The 19,427-nt window shown below is 44.2% G+C and overlaps 1 protein-coding gene across 1 annotated transcript in view; it reads right to left on the bottom strand.

Moving 5' to 3' along the window:
* LOC142259340 (uncharacterized) overlaps positions 1-19,427 on the bottom strand; it is a 188,247-nt gene that overhangs the window by 46,339 nt on the left and 122,481 nt on the right. Inside the window, 4 exon segments of the mRNA XM_075331804.1 lie at positions 6,195-6,298; positions 13,302-14,465; positions 17,278-17,391; positions 17,475-17,654. Coding sequence (XP_075187919.1) covers positions 6,195-6,298; positions 13,302-14,465; positions 17,278-17,391; positions 17,475-17,654 — 1,562 coding nt within the window.

Here is a 19,427-nt window from a genome sequence, read left to right as displayed (position 1 = left end):
CACTAGATATATAATACCCTGCACCTACCTCCACCTGCAGAGCCGCACACTAGATATATAATACCCTGCACCTACCTCCACCTGCAGAGCCGCACACTAGATATATAATACCCTGCACCTACCTCCACCTGCAGAGCCGCACACTAGATATATAATACCCTGCACCTACCTCCACCTGCAGAGCCGCACACTAGATATATAATACCCTGCACCTACCTCCACCTGCAGAGCCGCACACTAGATATATAATACCCTGCACCTACCTCCACCTGCAGAGCCGCACACTAGATATATAATACCCTGCACCTACCTCCACCTGCAGAGCCGCACACTAGATATATAATACCCTGCACCTACCTCCACCTGCAGAGCCGCACACTAGATATATAATACCCTGCACCTACCTCCACCTGCAGAGCCGCACACTAGATATATAATACCCTGCACCTACCTCCTCCTGCAGAGCCACACACTAGATATATAATACCCTGCACCTACCTCCACCTGCAGAGCCGCACACTAGATATATAATACCCTGCACCTACCTCCACCTGCAGAGCCGCACACTAGATATATAATACCCTGCACCTACCTCCACCTGCAGAGCCGCACACTAGATATATAATACCCTGCACCTACCTCCACCTGCAGAGCCGCACACTAGATATATAATACCCTGCACCTACCTCCACCTGCAGAGCCGCACACTAGATATATAATAACCTCCACCTACCTCCACCTGCAGAGCCGCACACTAGATATATAATAACCTGCACCTACCTCCACCTGCAGAGCCGCACACTAGATATATAATACCCTGCACCTACCTCCACCTGCAGAGCCGCACACTAGATATATAATACCCTGCACCTACCTCCACCTGCAGAGCCGCACACTAGATATATAATACCCTGCACCTACCTCCACCTGCAGAGCCGCACACTAGATATATAATACCCTGCACCTACCTCCACCTGCAGAGCCGCACACTAGATATATAATACCCTGCACCTACCTCCACCTGCAGAGCCGCACACTAGATATATAATACCCTGCACCTACCTCCACCTGCAGAGCCGCACACTAGATATATAATACCCTGCACCTACCTCCACCTGCAGAGCCGCACACTAGATATATAATACCCTGCACCTACCTCCACCTGCAGAGCCGCACACTAGATATATAATACCCTGCACCTACCTCCACCTGCAGAGCCGCACACTAGATATATAATACCCTGCACCTACCTCCACCTGCAGAGCCGCACACTAGATATATAATACCCTGCACCTACCTCCACCTGCAGAGCCGCACACTAGATATATAATACCCTGCACCTACCTCCACCTGCAGAGCCGCACACTAGATATATAATACCCTGCACCTACCTCCTCCTGCAGAGCCGCACACTAGATATATAATACCCTGCACCTACCTCCACCTGCAGAGCCGCACACTAGATATATAATACCCTGCACCTACCTCCACCTGCAGAGCCGCACACTAGATATATAATACCCTGCACCTACCTCCACCTGCAGAGCCGCACACTAGATATATAATACCCTGCACCTACCTCCACCTGCAGAGCCGCACACTAGATATATAATACCCTGCACCTACCTCCACCTGCAGAGCCGCACACTAGATATATAATAACCTCCACCTACCTCCACCTGCAGAGCCGCACACTAGATATATAATAACCTGCACCTACCTCCACCTGCAGAGCCGCACACTAGATATATAATACCCTGCACCTACCTCCACCTGCAGAGCCGCACACTAGATATATAATACCCTGCACCTACCTCCTCCTGCAGAGCCGCACACTAGATATATAATACCCTGCACCTACCTCCACCTGCAGAGCCGCACACTAGATATATAATACCCTGCACCTACCTCCACCTGCAGAGCCGCACACTAGATATATAATACCCTGCACCTACCTCCACCTGCAGAGCCGCACACTAGATATATAATACCCTGCACCTACCTCCACCTGCAGAGCCGCACACTAGATATATAATACCCTGCACCTACCTCCACCTGCAGAGCCGCACACTAGATATATAATACCCTGCACCTACCTCCACCTGCAGAGCCGCACACTAGATATATAATACCCTGCACCTACCTCCTCCTGCAGAGCCGCACACTAGATATATAATACCCTGCACCTACCTCCACCTGCAGAGCCGCACACTAGATATATAATACCCTGCACCTACCTCCACCTGCAGAGCCGCACACTAGATATATAATACCCTGCACCTACCTCCACCTGCAGAGCCGCACACTAGATATATAATACCCTGCACCTACCTCCACCTGCAGAGCCGCACACTAGATATATAATACCCTGCACCTACCTCCACCTGCAGAGCCGCACACTAGATATATAATACCCTGCACCTACCTCCACCTGCAGAGCCGCACACTAGATATATAATACCCTGCACCTACCTCCTCCTGCAGAGCCGCACACTAGATATATGGCTGCTCTGTGCTTCCAGGACCTGTGATGATGTCACATGGAGGGGAGGAGTCAGGGGTCACATGGTCAGCTCCTCAGTGTATGCAGGGCTCTGCTGTGCTGGTTGTCATGGTGCTGGATGAGGGGAAGTTTATGTGTGGGGTCAGGAGGGGTTTACAGTGTGGATGTAGCAGAGCCGCGTGTGTACGAGGTGTACGGAGCGGAGCCGTGTGTGTACGAGGTGTACGGAGCAGAGCCGCGTGTGTACGAGGTGTACGGAGCGGAGGCGTGTGTGTACGAGGTGTACGGAGCGGAACCGTGTGTGTACGAGGTGTACGGAGCAGAGCCGCGTGTGTACGAGGTGTACGGAGCGGAGCCGTGTGTGTACGAGGTGTACGGAGCGGAGCCGTGTGTGTACAAGGTGTACGAAGCGGAGCCGTGTGTGTACGAGGTGTACGGAGCGGAGCCGTATGTGTACGAGGTGTACGGAGCGGAGCCGTATGTGTACGAGGTGTACGGAGCGGAGCCGTATGTGTACGAGGTGTACGGAGCGGAGCTGTGTGTGTACGAGGTGTACGGAGCGGAGCCGAGTGTGTACGAGGTGTACGGAGCGGAGCCATGTGTGTATGGAGTAATGCCATGTGTGTTAGAGGTGTATAGAGCAGAGCCGAGTGTGTAAGACATGTATTGAGTTGCGCTGTGTGTGTACGATGTGGAGCCATATGTGTATGATGTGTATGGAGCAGAGCTGTGTGTGTACAATGTGTACTGAGTGGAGCTGCGTGTTTATGATGTGTGGTGAGTGGGGCTGTGAGTGTGCAGTGACCCGGAGTAGACACTACTAGAATGTCCCCTGATGGCCGTGTGTCTCTCTATAATGTTGCGCATTATCTGTGCCTTCTGAAGCCTTCCTCTGAGAGTTGTAGCATCTACACTGACCTCTGCTGGCCGTTCTCAAAACTACCTTTGCCTTACATGGTAAAAGGAAGTGATGCAGCAGTGAGGACATTTCCGGGTCCTTTTCTGACAGGAAAAATAGAGAAAGATGTCTGTGTCTGAGGACTCAGGAAGTGAGACTGAGTATTGGGGGAGAGGTGTATGACGCTGGAGGCGGTGGGGCTACTTCCAGTCACTTCTATCCTCTAGTGACGGTGTCTGGTAAGGAGAAAGAAACTCTCTGTGGAAAAGAAAATTCAGGCTGCCATTTATCCTAAATCAAGGTAGGCCCTGAACATAGCAAGATCCAGAAAGTCACAAACTGCTCAGAGCCAAGATAGTTATAGAGGCCAAGATGCTACCTACTCCCAGGAAGAGCTTGCGCCCAGCTCCGCCACTGCTTTCTTTTATGTACATCTTTTTGTATTAATAAATCCATTTTTATTGACCTTGGAGTGGAGCCACTTGTTCTTCTTCTGTGGATAATACGTCGGACATTTTATTTCTCATCTGAGTGTGCTTCTCCTGGCTCATTTTGTTACAAAGACTGGAGCAGCTTTCCTTCAGCCACTAAACTGTGAAGGTAAAAAACAAGTGGTGCAGGATCAATTTATTTTTTATATATGAAGCCCACTAGAGGTCACTAGCATCCGCAGAAGGCTGCAATAGAATGGTCGATCAAGCCGTAATTCAGTACCAGGAAGTCACGTAGGTACAGAAGGATAAGTGGAGCTGGAGTCAAGTGAGAGCCGAGGGTCAGAAAGCCAGGAGGTATCGTCAGGAGCCGGAGGGGAGCAGAGCCGTAGTCAGATAGCAAGCCGGGGTCCTAAACCGAGAGGACAAGTAAGTATAGAGGGAGTGGAGACGGGATAACAAAGCAGAGGATGGGTTAGGGAGACAGAGAGGTAAGACAAGACAGGAAGGATGGAGGTCAGGGAAAGGAGTAGTAGGCAGCGGGCAGGATCAGAACAGACTCACAGGAACCAGAAGCACTGCAGAGCAGGAACTATTCACTGGAGGCGTACCAAGGAAAACAGTTCCAAAATAAGGCAGCGTGACCCCCGGAATGAGGCACGACAGAATAGGGTCCTCCCATTGGACCTAACAATGGAGAATGCAGACAGCAGGAAACCAAACACATACAATGGATCCCCACAAGCAAAGTCAACTCTTCATGCACCAAGTACAGGAAAGTGTCCAAAAAATGACCCTGGCTTTCAAAAGGTTAAAAGCTCAATTTTGGAAAAAGATGTATTAATATGTAGTCCTGTGTCATATAGAAATTATAAAATCCATAAAGACTCCTATAAAGGGGGTCAGCTATGAAGCTGACTCCCTCCTTTGGAAACAAGTAACTAAAGAGAATACTCTAGCAGATGTGAGGCCAATCTCAGCTTGAATGCACAAGAATGCAGAAAAGGACAGATTTATGAGCGGTAGAGATAAGAGCAGCAGTTGAACAGAAAAATAGCAGATAAATTAAAATCCTTTGTTTCCCCTTATAGAAAATATGAATTGAGGTTTTATGAACTGCATCAATATAATAGAAAAGTGATATTTTCCAATTTGTGATAAAACGGAGAATGCAAAGCATTGTTCTGCATCATTTGGTGATGGCCAGGGTCCCACCAAATGGATATTGGCAAGAGATGAAAATATGTATGCAATGTCTCCTATCTATGAACAGATAAAATTATGATAAGAAAGATGACAGTAATATCTTCTGCCTGGGACCTCCAGGTGCAAAGATATTGTAAAAGTTGGGAATCTCATAATTTTCTAAGACTTAAGCTTTACACGCTACGATATAGCTAACGAGTTGTCGGCGAGGTCACGTCGTAAGTGATGCACATCCAGCATCGTTAGTGATATCGTAGCGTGTGACAGCTATGTGCGACGGTGAACGAGCAGAAATACTCACCTTCTCGTTCATCGTTGACACATCGCTCATTTTCAAAAAATCGAACTTCCGGTTGTTCATTGTTCCCGAGGCAGCACACATCACTCCGTGTGACACCTCGGGAACGATGAACGCAGCTTACCTGCGTCCCGCCGGCAATGCGTAAGGAAGGAGGTGGGCGGGATGTTACGTCCCGCTCATCTCTGCCCCTCCACTTCTATTGGCCGGCCGCTGTGTGACGTCGATATGACGCCGAACGTCTCTCCACCTTCAGGAAGTGGATGTTCGCCACCCACAGCATGGTCGTTTGGAAGGTAAGTGTGTGTGACGGGGAATTACGACTTTGTGCGACACGGGCAAGAAATTTCCCGTGCTGCACAAACGATGGGGGAGGGTGTGATCGCACATACGAATGCACGATTAAATCGACATGTGTAAAGCAGCCTTTAGACACATCCTGTAGTTATCTGAAGTCCGGCCCTGTTATGTGTCACCAGAGTGGAAGGATGTGGGTGTAACTTGTGTTAATAAAATGCTAATGCCAATTATGATCCTCATTCAACATTGCTGTATAGGATTGTTCCACGTTCCATTGGCGTCCTTCCCTCTATAAATCTGAATCTATGTTTGTGATGCAGGTTTATTTATTTTCTCTCGTTATTCCCTTTTATTTTGTGTAATTGTATATGCTGTATTGTTTTGTTTCCCTTTGTAACATCTTTTATAAACACACCCTACTTTTCAGATTAAATATATAAAATTTAATAGCGTGTGGCTTCGGGATGTGGTTTATAGATTAAGAGGAAGCTACCTCTAACATGTGTCCAATCGACCTGTATAAGCAAAAGACCCTGATTCTAACGATGTGTGACTTACTTGGCTGCTTTCTGAAGTTTTGATTAATAGTTTTATCTGCTTAAGATCTACCAGTTCTCGAAATGCTCCTCTGTGTATAACCAACCCACACCACTGATTGGCAGCTGTGTATAATGAGCATAGACAGAAAGCTGCCAATCAGGTGAGGGCGGAGTTATACAGAGCTAATGGAAATGGAGGGTACATGGCAGCAGTTTTACTAGCTCTGTAGGGATAATCCCCTAGCGATAATACAATGATTTGATTTTAACTACAACAAGCAGCCCAGTTAATGACACATCATTGGAATCAGAGTCACTGTCTGTCACTGGTAACAGACAGTCATGTGGTGTCCGACAATAGAGGGTCACAGCATTTGGCTGGGCAAAATACTCCCTGACTTTCTATTATTTCTGCTGTTAGTATTCAGTGTACTGGTATCTCCTCTGCTGGTTTTTCATCTTTTTTTTCTTTAGGACCCAGGGGAGCTCCTCTTCCCTTCAGCTACTAATAATCTTTATTTCCCATTGGGCTTAAATACTCTAATTTTCCCTGGATTTGGGCTGGTGATCTTCAGTTCTTTCACAAGCTCTGGATGCAAGCAGGCGGCTTGAATGCATCAGTAGGATCATTGTTGCTCTTTACCGAACTTCTTACTGAGTCGTCTAGAGAAAAGTTGTATATTGTTTTCCCTTGTTTGTTATCCCTGTGTGTCCTTTAGTGCCTAGTGGGGTTGACGAAGAGCTCATCCCATCTGCTCCCTACCTAGGGCTGAAATCAGGGTCAGCCTAGGGTCAGGTATCAGACTCGGTGCATAGATCTAAGGCGGTGAGGGAACCCAGGGCTCAGCGGTATGCTTGGTCAGAGGTCACCATCTTCCCTTTTGCTAAACACAGCGTTTCCCTCTTGCCGTTCACTTAGTACTTCCCCGTACCTAGTGTGACACTGTCTTTATATTATCCTGATTTTTAATTAAGGGGTATTTTTAATTAAGGGGTAAACACTTAGTGACAGAATCCCATAAAATTCACAAAACCCCAGCATAGGTATCATAAATGTTACTTGCTCTCCACCAAGAGATAGACCACTTTCAGTTCTGGTCTCTTCTACACCCATAATCTAAACTGTAATAAAGGTTTGTGGGCAGAGATGAGCGAATCTAAATAGTAAAGTTCGGTGTTTGAACCAAATACAGACTTTATAAAAAAAATCAGTGTTAGAGTTCGGAGTTCGGGTACTTTATGTATCCTAACCACTCGATCTAGCATCGGTGTGCTCGGGTACACTCAGTGCTCGGCCCAGTGTGAGCCGCTTGCAGTGTTTGAATGGCTTTCACAGGGAGGTAAAAACATCATTATAGGATGTATTGTGTACAAGGAAAAAACTCTGTCCTCCCTCCCAAGATACTAAATGCTCTGTTTATGGCCGGTTGCATGTGGGCGGAGACCCGAACTGCCCAATCAGTGACTTCCAACAGGGTTCAGGACAAATCCGGTTCCCGAACTGAACTTTATCTAAAGTCTGACTGAAAAAGCTGAACCCGAACTTCAAAGGGTGCACTTATCTCTATTTGTGGGTAGCCCCACAAAAAATAATCCCTTGGCTATCAGACATTTAAAATACTTTCGTTCTTTTATTACAACAATTATCCTTTTTTTAAAGGGGCCACTCCTGATTCATGAAGTGGTGCATGACTCTCCATGAAACTGGAGCATTTGATGAGTGGCATGTTCCTCCTTGTACCATGCTAGAAATACAATGTATTACTCCCATCAGGGACTGGAGTGAGATTTCTGGCATAGGGAACGCCACAGCTCGTCTTGAATTAACCCCTTCACCCCTAAGGCCACTTGAACACCCTAATGACCGGGCCATTTTTTGCAATTACGACCAGTGTCACTTTGACAGGTTATAACTCTGGAACGCTTCAACGGATCCTGGCGATTCTGACATTGTTTTTTCGTGACATATTGAACTTCATGTCAGTGGTAAATTTAGGCCAATATTTTTTGCGTTTATTTGTGAAAATTTCTGAGATATTGCGAAAATTTCGCAATTTTCAATCTTTGAAAATGTATGCCTATAAATCCGAGAAATATGTCACACAAAATAGTTACTAAATAAGAATTCCCACTTGTCTACTTTACATTAGCGCAATTTTCAAAACAAATTTTGTTTTCGTTAAAGTTAGAAGGGGTCAAAGTTCATCAGCAATTTCTCATTTTTCCAACAAAATCATTTTTTTTAGGGACCACATCACATTTGAAGTCACTTTGAGAGGCCTAGGTGACAGAAAATACAAAAAAGTAACCCCATTCTAAAAACTGCACCCCTCACACTGCTCAAAACCACATCCAAGAAGTTTATTAACCCTTCAGTTGTTTCACGGGAACCAAAGCAATGTGGAAGGAAAAAATGAAAATGTTACTTTTTAACACAAAAATGTTACTCTAGCCATAACATTTTATATTTTCACAAGGGAGAAAAGAGAAAATGCACCATACAATTTATTGTGCAATTTCTCCTGAGTACGCTGATACCTCATATGTGGTAAAAAAATCAATTGTTTGGGCGCACAACGGAGCTAGGAAGGGAAGGCGCGCCATTCGAATTAACGCAAAATTAGCTGGACTCATTCGCGGACGCCATGTCGGGTTTGGAGACCCCTTGAGATGCCTAAACCAGAGTTCCCCAACTCCAGTCCTCAAGGCCCACCAACAGTGCATGTTTTTAGGAATTCCTTAGCATTGCATGGATGTTGGAATGATCACCTGTGCAGGTGATTAAATTATCACATGTGCAATACTAAGGAAACCCTGAAAACATGCACTGTTGGTGGGCCTTGAAGACTGGAGTTGGGGACCCCTGGCCTAAACAATGGAGCTCCCCCACAAGTGACCCAATTTTGGAAACTAGAGCCCTTAAATAATTTTTCTAGATGTTTGGTGAGCACTTTGAACACATGGGGGCTTCACAGAAGTTGATAACGTTGAGCCGTGAAAATATATATTTTTTTTTTTACCACAAAACTGTTTCTTCAATTAGGTAGCTTTTTTTTCACAAGGGTATCAGGACAATATCCACCATAAAATTTATCGGGCATTTTGTCCTGAGTACGACGATACCTCATATATGGTGGAAAGTAATTGTTTGGGCGCATGGCGGGGCTCAGAAGAGAAGGAGCGCCATTTGACAACAAAATTGGTTGGAATCATTAGCTGACGTAATGTTGCATTTGGAGACCCCCTGAGGTGCCTAAACAATGGAGCTCCTCCACAAGTGACCCCATTTTGGAAACTAGACCCCTCAAGGAATTTATCTAGATGTTTAGTGAGCCCCAAGGGGCTCCACAGAAGTTGGTAATGTTAAGCCACGAATACAATTTTTTTTTTTTTTACCACAAAACTGTTACTTGAACCAGGTAGCTTTTTTTCCACAAGGGTATCAGGACAAAATGAACCATAAAACGTATTGTGCAATTTTTCCTGAGTACGCAGAGACCTCACATGTGGTGGAAAGTAATTGTTTGGGTGCATGGCGGGGCTCAGAAGAGATGGAGCACCATTTGACAGCAAAATTGGTTGGAATCATTAGCAGACACCATGTCACGTTTGGAGACCCCCTATGGTGCCTAAACAGTGGTGCTCCCCCACAAATGACCCCATTTTGGAACTAGACCCGTCAAGGAATTTATCTAGATGTTTGATACAAGTAAAATATATCTTTGTACCGTGTTAGCCAGTAGAGATAAAAAAAAATTGTTTAAAAGAACTGAGAGTCCTCAGTGGTTGATACCTTTTAATGGCTAACTGAAACATCTTTCTAGATGTTTGGTGAGCCCCTTGTACCCCCAGGGGCTCCACAGAAGTTGATAACGTTGAACCGTGAAAATTATTTATTTTTTTTTACCACAAAATTTTTGCTTCAACCAGTTAGCTTTTTTTTTTCTACAACGGTATCAGGAAAAACTGCACCATAAAACGTGTTGTGCAATTTTTCCTGAGTACGCAGATACCCCATATGTGATGGAAAATAATTGTTTGGACGCATGGCAGGGCTCAGAAGAGAAGGAGCGCCATTTCACTTTTCAAACGCTCAGATGCCGTGCTTCACTGATTGGCCGCTGCAGGACGCATGGTCGGATGAGATACAAAAAGCGTCGGGAATATGGAAAAAAAAAGTCACACCAAAAATTGGCTGATCCGTTATGTGCATCACTGATCAGCGCTCAGCCGCTGCAGGATGCACACGGATGAGATGCAAAAAAACGACGCAAGCCACAGACAAAAAAAAAAGTCCTGCCGAAAATTGACCACGGATGCAGATACGCTATCTGCATCACTGATCAGCGCTCGGCGGGACGCATGGACGGATGTGGTGTAAAAACGGACAGGGGATACAAAAAAAAAATTATAGAAGAACTGCAGGAGGAATAGAAGGCAGAAAGTGGACAGCTTCTTATAGGAGCAGCAGGCAGGCAGTTGGACAGCTCATCAGAAGACCCAGGAAGGACCCATCGATGGAGGCAGATATGATCTGGCCAATGCAGACCTTGGACGACCCGGTGGAGGCAGGTAGGGGACGTCGGAGGGAAAGCAGATGGAGAGGGGGAGAAGCAGAGGCAGAATGGGAGCAGAGTAGAGATCACGGCGGGGCGCAGATCGCAGCAAGGGGCACATCAGCAGGGAGCAGATCGCGGCAGGGGGCACATCAGCAGGGAGCAGATCGCGGCAGAGGGCACATCAGCAGAGAGCAGATCGTGGTAGGGGGCACATCAGCAGGGGGCACATCAGCAGGGAGCAGATCGCGGCAGGGGGAAGATCACGGCAGGGGGCAGGGACTTCACACAGGGGGCGATCACGAGAACACGCAGGGACCATCAGGGGGAGCACGCAATACTCACGTGGAGCAGGAGCATCGGCGGCAGCAGCGTCGTCGTGGCGTTACAAGTACCAGCCGGTGCACGCTGCAGACATATTGGGGGAGGGCTTCCCAGACCACCAGAAGCCTGGGGAGGGAAGTCACCTCCAGATCAGACCGCCCCACTGCGCGCTCATTGGAGCGATTGCGCGTCATAGCACGATCGCTCCAATCAGTGCTGCAGGGGTTGGGGGGTGCCATGTTTGAGCTTCAGCTATAATGTGCTGCAGCTGCTGCAGCACCTCATAGCAGGATCTCGCAGTATCGCACTGGTTCAGGCATTGTTTTAGTGCAAACGATGTGATTGACAGTTCAGATTTAAACAGCCAATCACAACTATCGTCGATGGGGGTGGCGATGCCACCCCCCCTTGGGTCAAGCAAAGGTCTCCTGCTGTAAGAAACAGAAGGGGACATCATTTGAAAGCCATTGCTATGGCCACGGCAATCAAATGAATTTTAGGCAGTAAAGTTACGTCCATGGTCGTTAAGTCACGTAAAAATAGGACGTAACTCTACCCGCGGTCGTGAAGGGGTTAAAGTAGCTGCGCTGTCACACCCCCATCCCACCCAAGCTCTGTCAATTTTGGAGTGAAAATGCCAAAAGCCAACAAATGTTGACACATCTTTCCGAATTTTGAGACTTTTTCAGAGCTTTTGTGACAATTGTTTTGGCATAGACGCTTTGATGATTTGGGACCAGAGCATCTTAACAACTTCCTCATATCTAGGATCCAGTGTGATTCAATTCTCCCCTCACTATTTTTGTGAGCAATACCTACAAGTCTTCGCCAACTCCAGAGGTTCTGAGGCAAAATCATCACATCTAGACAATAGAGAAAGCTAGGCATGAAGAATATATATTTTACAAGCATTTATTAACAAAACAACAAGATTTGAAATGCAATTATATACAATGTGATATACTTCAGAGTTCCTATCTCCAATCTGGGCTGCACTTTTTAGTAACTAAAGCAGTGGGCAACCTGAGATTAGTGAATTATCTAAATATAATCCAGTATCAAAACTATTAAAAAATATTCTTAAAGGCTTTCAAAAGGGCTAACAGTGTGCCAACTAAAAAAGAAAATGAATATTCACTGTTCCCCACGCCATAATCCCGCCCACCTCTAGGCAATGAAGCCAGCGCCTAGTTGGGCGGTATTATTAGCATGGGGAGCAGTGAATATTCATTCTCTTTAATATTGGGTACATATGATCACCCAGCCGCCGGCTTATTGCTGTGGCTGAGCGATCACGTGTGTCTATTAGAGAATGAATATTCACTGCTCCCCAAGCCCATAATCCCGGCTGTGGGGAGCAGTGAATATTCTGTCAGCTTACGTCTCCCTGTAACTGGGGGCACATGGCAGTAATGTCATGCGCTGCGCCGCTTATATGCTAAAGTCACTTGCCAGCATCAGAAGAGAACACCGTTCACCGGGAGAGCGGAGGGATGGTGAGTATAATCATTTATTTTTTTTATGTGTGCAGCGTGATTGGGAAATATATACAAGAATGGGCCCGAGATGAGGGCCATATATACAAGTATGGGGACATATATACTAGGACAAGAGCCATATATACCAGGATGGGGTTCATATATACTAGGATGGGATAAAGATGGGCAAAATATATACCAGGATGAAAAACATATATATAAGTATGAGAGACACATATACCTGGAAGGGGCCCACTATGGGGGACATTAGTACAGAATTGGGGGATTTTATCCCCGTAACAGTGTTAGCAGCAGATCCTACCCATAACAGTGCTTCATGACCACATTTTTTGAGTTATTTTTTTCCCTATATTCCTCCTTCAAAACATAGGTGTGTCTTATGGTCTAAAAAATACAATAATTTCTAAAAAGAAAGAAAATGGTTCTTTCCCTCACAAATTCTTACTTAAGGAACTATAGCCGATTTTAGGAAAAAAAACCTTTAAATTATGGAACCATCATGTGACTCATCTGACAACAGGACCTGATTAATGATAAAATACATTTGGCAAATTCTGAAAGCAAAAATGGCTGCTCCGCTCTGTTGGTTTTCTGATGTGGGCAAGACTTGATTTACCAGTTAAACATTTCAATTCTTCACAACATGAAAAAGGTTCCTTCCCTGTGTGGGTTCTTCACATGTTTAACTAGATCTGATTTCTGAAAACTACAATTTCCACATACAGAACATAAAAATGGTTTATGTTGAGTGATTCTTTTGATGGTGAACAAGACCTGATTTACTAGTAAAACATTTCCCACACTCTGAACATGAAAATGGCTTCTCATCTGTGTGAGATCGTTGATGCACAACAAGATCTGATTTCCGAATAAAACATTTCCCACACTCTGAACATAAAAATGGCTTCTCCCCGGTGTGACATTTTTGATGCTGAACAAGTTTTGATTTCCGAATAAAACATTTCCCACACTCAGAACATGAAAATGGCTTCTCCCCGGTGTGACATCTTTGATGCACAACAAGTTCTGATTTCCAATTAAAACATTTTCCACACTCTGAACATGAAAATGGCTTCTCCCCTGTGTGACATCTTTGATGCACAACAAGTTCTGATTTCCAATTAAAACATTTCCCACACTCTGAACATGAAAATGGCTTCTCCCTGGTGTGAGATCTTTGATGGTGAACAAGTTTTGATTTCCGAATAAAACATTTCCCACACTCTGAACATGAAAATGGCTTCTCCCCAGTGTGACATCTTTGATGCACAACAAGATCTGATTTCTGAATAAAACATTTTCCACATTCTGAACATGAAAATGGCTTCTCCCCTGTGTGAGATCTTTGATGCACAACAAGTTCTGATTTTTGAATAAAAGGTTTCCTACACTCTGAACATGAAAATCGCTTCTCCCCTGTATGAGATCTTTGATGCCTAACAAAAGCTGATTTCCAATTAAAACATTTCTCACACTCTGAACATGAAAATGGCTTCTCCCCTGTGTGATATATTTGATGCCTGACAAGATCTGATTTGAAATTAAAACATTTCCTACACTCTGAACATGAAAATGGTTTCTCCCCTGTGTGATCTTTTTGATGGTTAGCAAGGGTTATTTTCTGAGTAAAACATTTTCCACATTCTGGGCATGAGAATGGCTTCTCCCTTGTAGTAACCGTTTCATTTTCCACATCCCATCTGTAACTTTTATTTTGCTTACAATTCTGTAATAAATCGGAATTTTGGACTTGTTTGAAAAGATCTGATGATAAAGCTTTCCAAGGAAGAGCTGGAGGTATATCTGGGACAACAGCGTGCTCTTCATATGTATCATGTGTGATACTTTCATCATTTGTTTTAAATTCTGAAGATAATAGATTTTCATCTGAACTCCCAATACAGTCATCTGCTAAAAATAAACACAATGTTATTATTTTTTAATGATATCTTGAAAGTACTTTTTTTTTTAAACCATAACATCAAAAACTAAATTAGGAAAAAAAATGTATTCTGAATCTGTTGTCCAATTTCGACATCTAAAGGGCGCTTTACACGCCCCCGCCGTTTGTGCATCACGGGCAAATCGCTGCCCCTGGCGCACAATATCGCTAGGAGCCATCACACATACTTACCTTCCTAGCGACATCGCTGTGGCCGGCGAACAGCCTCTTTTCTAAGGGGGCAGTTTGTGCGGCATCACAGCGACGTCACACGGCAGGCGTCCAATAGAAGCGGAGGGGCGGAGAGCAGCCACATGGAAGTCACGCACACCTCATTGCCGGAGGACGCAGGTACGGTGTTGTTCGTCGCTCCTGGGTGTCACACGTAGCGATGTGTGCTGCCTCAGGAACGACGAACAACCTGCGTCCAGAACAAAGAACGACATTTGGGAAATGGACGACGTGTCAACAATCAACGATTTGGTGAGTATTTTGCATCGTTAGCAGTCTCTAGTACGTGTCACACGCAACGACGTCGCTAACGAGGCCGGATGTGTGTCACGAATTCCGTGACCTCAACGACATCTCGTTAGCGATGTCGTTGCGTGTAATGGGGCCTTAAGAGTTACATATTTGTTAATTTGAATCTCCCATTACTAGCACCAGTTCTCTGGAATGTGCTACAGGAAATAATCTGATTGATTGTCACAATCTGACTGCAAGATAATGAGGGACAGGGGGCTCTTATACTGTCCATCACGCTAGGGGACCCTAAGCTATTCCTAACCTCTGGATTACCCCTGAAGATGGAAATGCCTAAGTCCCATGCCTTACTATTCTCCTGACCAAATCCAATTTGTTATCCCACGCGGAAGGAAGGTAACCTATAGCTTGCATTAATGAAATAGTCCAGCTAGCATATACAGAAGGGGAGCGATAGATACTTTCTCCTCTACAGCATGTGATCAAAGACATTAACAAACAGCCCAGCAGAGAATAACTTTTGCTAGACTGCCCAAGCCTGTGTTTCGACGCCTGCATCTCCTTGCACTGCTCACAGACATCAAAGCAGTTAACAAGCAGAATACAAGGATCTATAATTTCCACAGATTCAGATGTTGCCATGACAGTTGGCAAAACCTGCAAAAATCTCCTTGTAACATTGATCCACAACATAGACAATTTCAAAGAGATTTTTTTTTCAAAGACAAACATTAGGCCTGTTTCACACATCAGTAAAAAACACAGACGTTCTTTACTGACGTGTAAAAAACGCCTATGTCCCTCCGCGTTACGTGATTCACGGCACATGGTGGTTGTCCATGTGCAATACGTGATACGTGATCCGTACTCCGTGATTGCACATGGACATAACTCACCTGTCACGTTCCTGCTCTCCATGGTGCTGAACTCCTCGGCTCTGCAGCATCTGCCCACCGCTCTCTGCAGCTTCTTCCAGATCGGCTCTGGCTGCATTCATGAATATGCATGAGCTGGCCATGAAGCTGCAGAGAGCACAGGCTGCACAGAACGTCGCTGGAAAGGTGAGTTGAAAATGTTTTTTATTTTATATGTACATTTTTTTCTGGTATTTGTTTCATGGACCACACCATAGTGTGGTCCGTGGGAAATCAGTGATGCCAGAAAAAACGGACTTGTGTCCGTGCAGCAATCACGCGGGTACGCTGCACGGAAACACGGTCAGTTAAAAAAAAATCACTGATGTGTGAGCAGACCCATTGATTATAATGGGTCTGCATATGTCAGTGATTGTGGTACCTATAAAAAAAAAAAAGCACAAACGTACCAGAATCACTGACGTCTGAAACAGGTCTCAAATAGTTACAGACAGATGCCGGATATTTAACGGGGGTGTTCTGGGACTATAACGTTGATGACCTATCCTTACGCTTTGTAACAAAAGCAAGTAGCAGGGTCTTGCAGTCTGTGCAGACAAACATTGAGGCTCCAATTCATCAAGACCAACGATGGACACTGACAAATGACGTCAGGGACTGGAGAGAGATTTCTGGCATAGGAACGCCGCAGTTTGCTATGAATTAGAAAAGCGGTGGCATCACACTCTTTTTCTGGCCAAGCTCTGCCCATATTGGCAAAGCTGGTTAAAATTTGCGTGAACAAGCTTTTGGTGAAGAAAAAAACAAGCTTTTGGTCACATTACGTGATGTCAAAAAGGTCCTTAAGCAGTCCTATAATTGGCATATAAACACTGGGGCAGCTAGGAAAATGGGGACCTGTGAGATTGCAGTTTGCTCTCCCTTTCCCCGAATACCAGTCCTGCATGCCAGCCTGTTCCTGTTCAGTTTAGACTCCTGCAATTAAGAGACCTTTGGTTACATCATGTCACATGACTTTGAACTCATCAAAGGTCCTTAAACAATCAACCTTAGAATACAACTGATTGGGTCCCTAAGAAAGTGGAGTTCCTGAAAAATTGCGCAGTTTTACTCCTCCCAACACTGACTGTAACTAGGGCTTATTTTTGGAGTAGGGCTTATATTTCAAACATTGTCTAAAAATCCCATAAAATCATGCTAGGTCTTGTTTTCGGTGTAGGTCATATTTTCAGGGAAACAGGGTATTCATGAACCCTCTGCAGGTCTTTAAGTTGCCGTCATAATGTCATAGAGAAGGCACTAGAAACAAACAGCAGAAGAAGCAGAAGCAAAGAAAACACAACTGAAAAAAATAACAGAGCAGAACGTCTAAAAATGTATACACAAAATTAGTACGGAAAGTACATGAGTAGATATCTCTTACAAGATAGACCTGGAGGAAACACATCCTGAGGAACATCGGGATCTTCTTGTTTACAGTCCTGTGGGAGAAGAGGACGGGGACATCTCTCTGGTGTTGTCCTCTTACTGGATAGAGCTGGAGGAGACACATACAGGGACTGAATTCATTCCTTACATACAGATAATTATAGGCCGTGTGTATTTAGTCCTGTCTATTACCTGGTGATGTGAGGGGCTGGGGATCCTCCATCATGACGTCCTTGTACAGATCTTTGTGTCCTTCTAAATACTCCCACTCCTCCATGGAGAAATAGACGGTGACGTCCTGACACCTTATAGGAACCTGACACATACAATGATACCGAAGGGTTAGGTCTGGCTCGACCAGATCAGGTGGTGCTAAATAGTGAAAAAACTCAAGATAATGTAAAGACTATAACACACTTCTAGAATAATGGAGAAAGTTCTTGGTGGTTTTTCAATGCTTTTTAATGGTGCTAATACAGAAAAAATTCCAAAGAGTATCAGTCCTAACGTTTCGACCTGTGATAGGTCTTCATCAAAGGATTTTATCTGTGTGTATATATCAAAAATCAACAGTCAGTGTACAAACAATAATGTGTCAATACAAAAAGGCGTGCGGTTCACTCACCACATGCGTTCCACCAACCAGGAAGTGCGCACTTACAGAAGCGGTATAAATAGCTCTATTAGCTTTCCGGTATCCACTTACATCCCCACTGCACGTCCTGGATTAGGGTGAGTTACACGAGTTATCTCACTCAGCTGATTTATTTGCTCATATTGGGATTCATTACTTTATCTTTGCCACCAGCAGAGAAGCATGGTATTTTCAGCACAGGAGAACCACTCCATTGTACATTGTATGCCATTTTGCTTCATTAATAGAGTGAGTTTCTACTCCACACGCCTGCCACCTTTCTATCTACACCATTGCTATAGGAGCGCAGCTTCCTTTAGTATGGGACACATTAATAAGGGCATTCTACATTTAAGGATATAATGCATATAATGTGAGACATGATTCTTAAGTATACAAACTGCTTTCAGACTTGTCACCTTATTTAGTGTGGCTACATATCACTTATGCCAAACCTTATTTGAGACAAGTTTATGATCTAAAATGGAATATTACATATTGACACTATGTCATGTGGGATGGTTATAATGATATATGGTCCTATATACTTACCGTTCACACACCTATATATTCACCTTTACGCCCTCATAGGATGGTATAACATGTTTCATATTTTTAACAGAATATTTTTCACATGCATTACAGATTTTGTGCATAAAATACAACTGTAACACATTGATATGATATGTGGTGGCCTTTGTCCGTCGTTGCAATTTACCTTTGGTAAGATAAGAAGAATTTTCCTGGTATTTACCTGACCTGAGGGTGAAATAAACTATTCACCTAGAGGTGTGTACTCTATAGACACAATCATCAATTCTTCACAACTTCTCCTTTCCCCCATCCCCCCCCCTCTTTTTTTTTGAAAAATCTTTTTCCCCCTTCTTTTACAGTATCTAACTTTATTTGTATTTCATCAAAGCTATACATATATTCACTATATGAATCTGTCTATCAGCAACATCCATAGATCTACTGTAGTTACTGACTTGTCATCTTGATCATAAAAATTATTCTATACGAACATTTAAGGTACGCAAACGTTTGTCACACATACATGATACACTCACAACCTTGAAAACGTCAAAAAACCAATTTCCGTTAGGTTTCATGATTATAGACGTTTGACTCATAATCCGACACATTTGTCCGTGTCAATTTACAACTTAAGGTTGTTCTATTAGGTATGTGCTTGATGCCTTTTTCCTTTCTTTCCTTTTCTCCCTTATTATTTTATTTTTTTGCTACTATGTTTATTTCATATATGTGTGATCTTGTTTTGAACTATGCTTGTTTTATATGATATGGTGGAAATATTTAAGATGCTTTACACTACATACTTGGTGATGTATTGATATGTCATTTCTGTACATATATGACTTGCATGTTTTTGTATTGACACATTATTGTTTGTACACTTATTGTTGATTTTTGATATATACACACAAATAAAATCTTTTGAGGAAGACCTATCACAGGTCGAAACGTTAGGACTGATACTCTTTGGAACT

The sequence above is a fragment of the Anomaloglossus baeobatrachus genome (assembly GCF_048569485.1).
Source record: "Anomaloglossus baeobatrachus isolate aAnoBae1 chromosome 5 unlocalized genomic scaffold, aAnoBae1.hap1 SUPER_5_unloc_9, whole genome shotgun sequence".
Taxonomy (NCBI): Eukaryota; Metazoa; Chordata; class Amphibia; order Anura; family Aromobatidae; genus Anomaloglossus; species Anomaloglossus baeobatrachus.
Note: the sequence above shows the minus strand (reverse complement) of the source record. Positions and strands in the feature narration are given on the sequence as shown.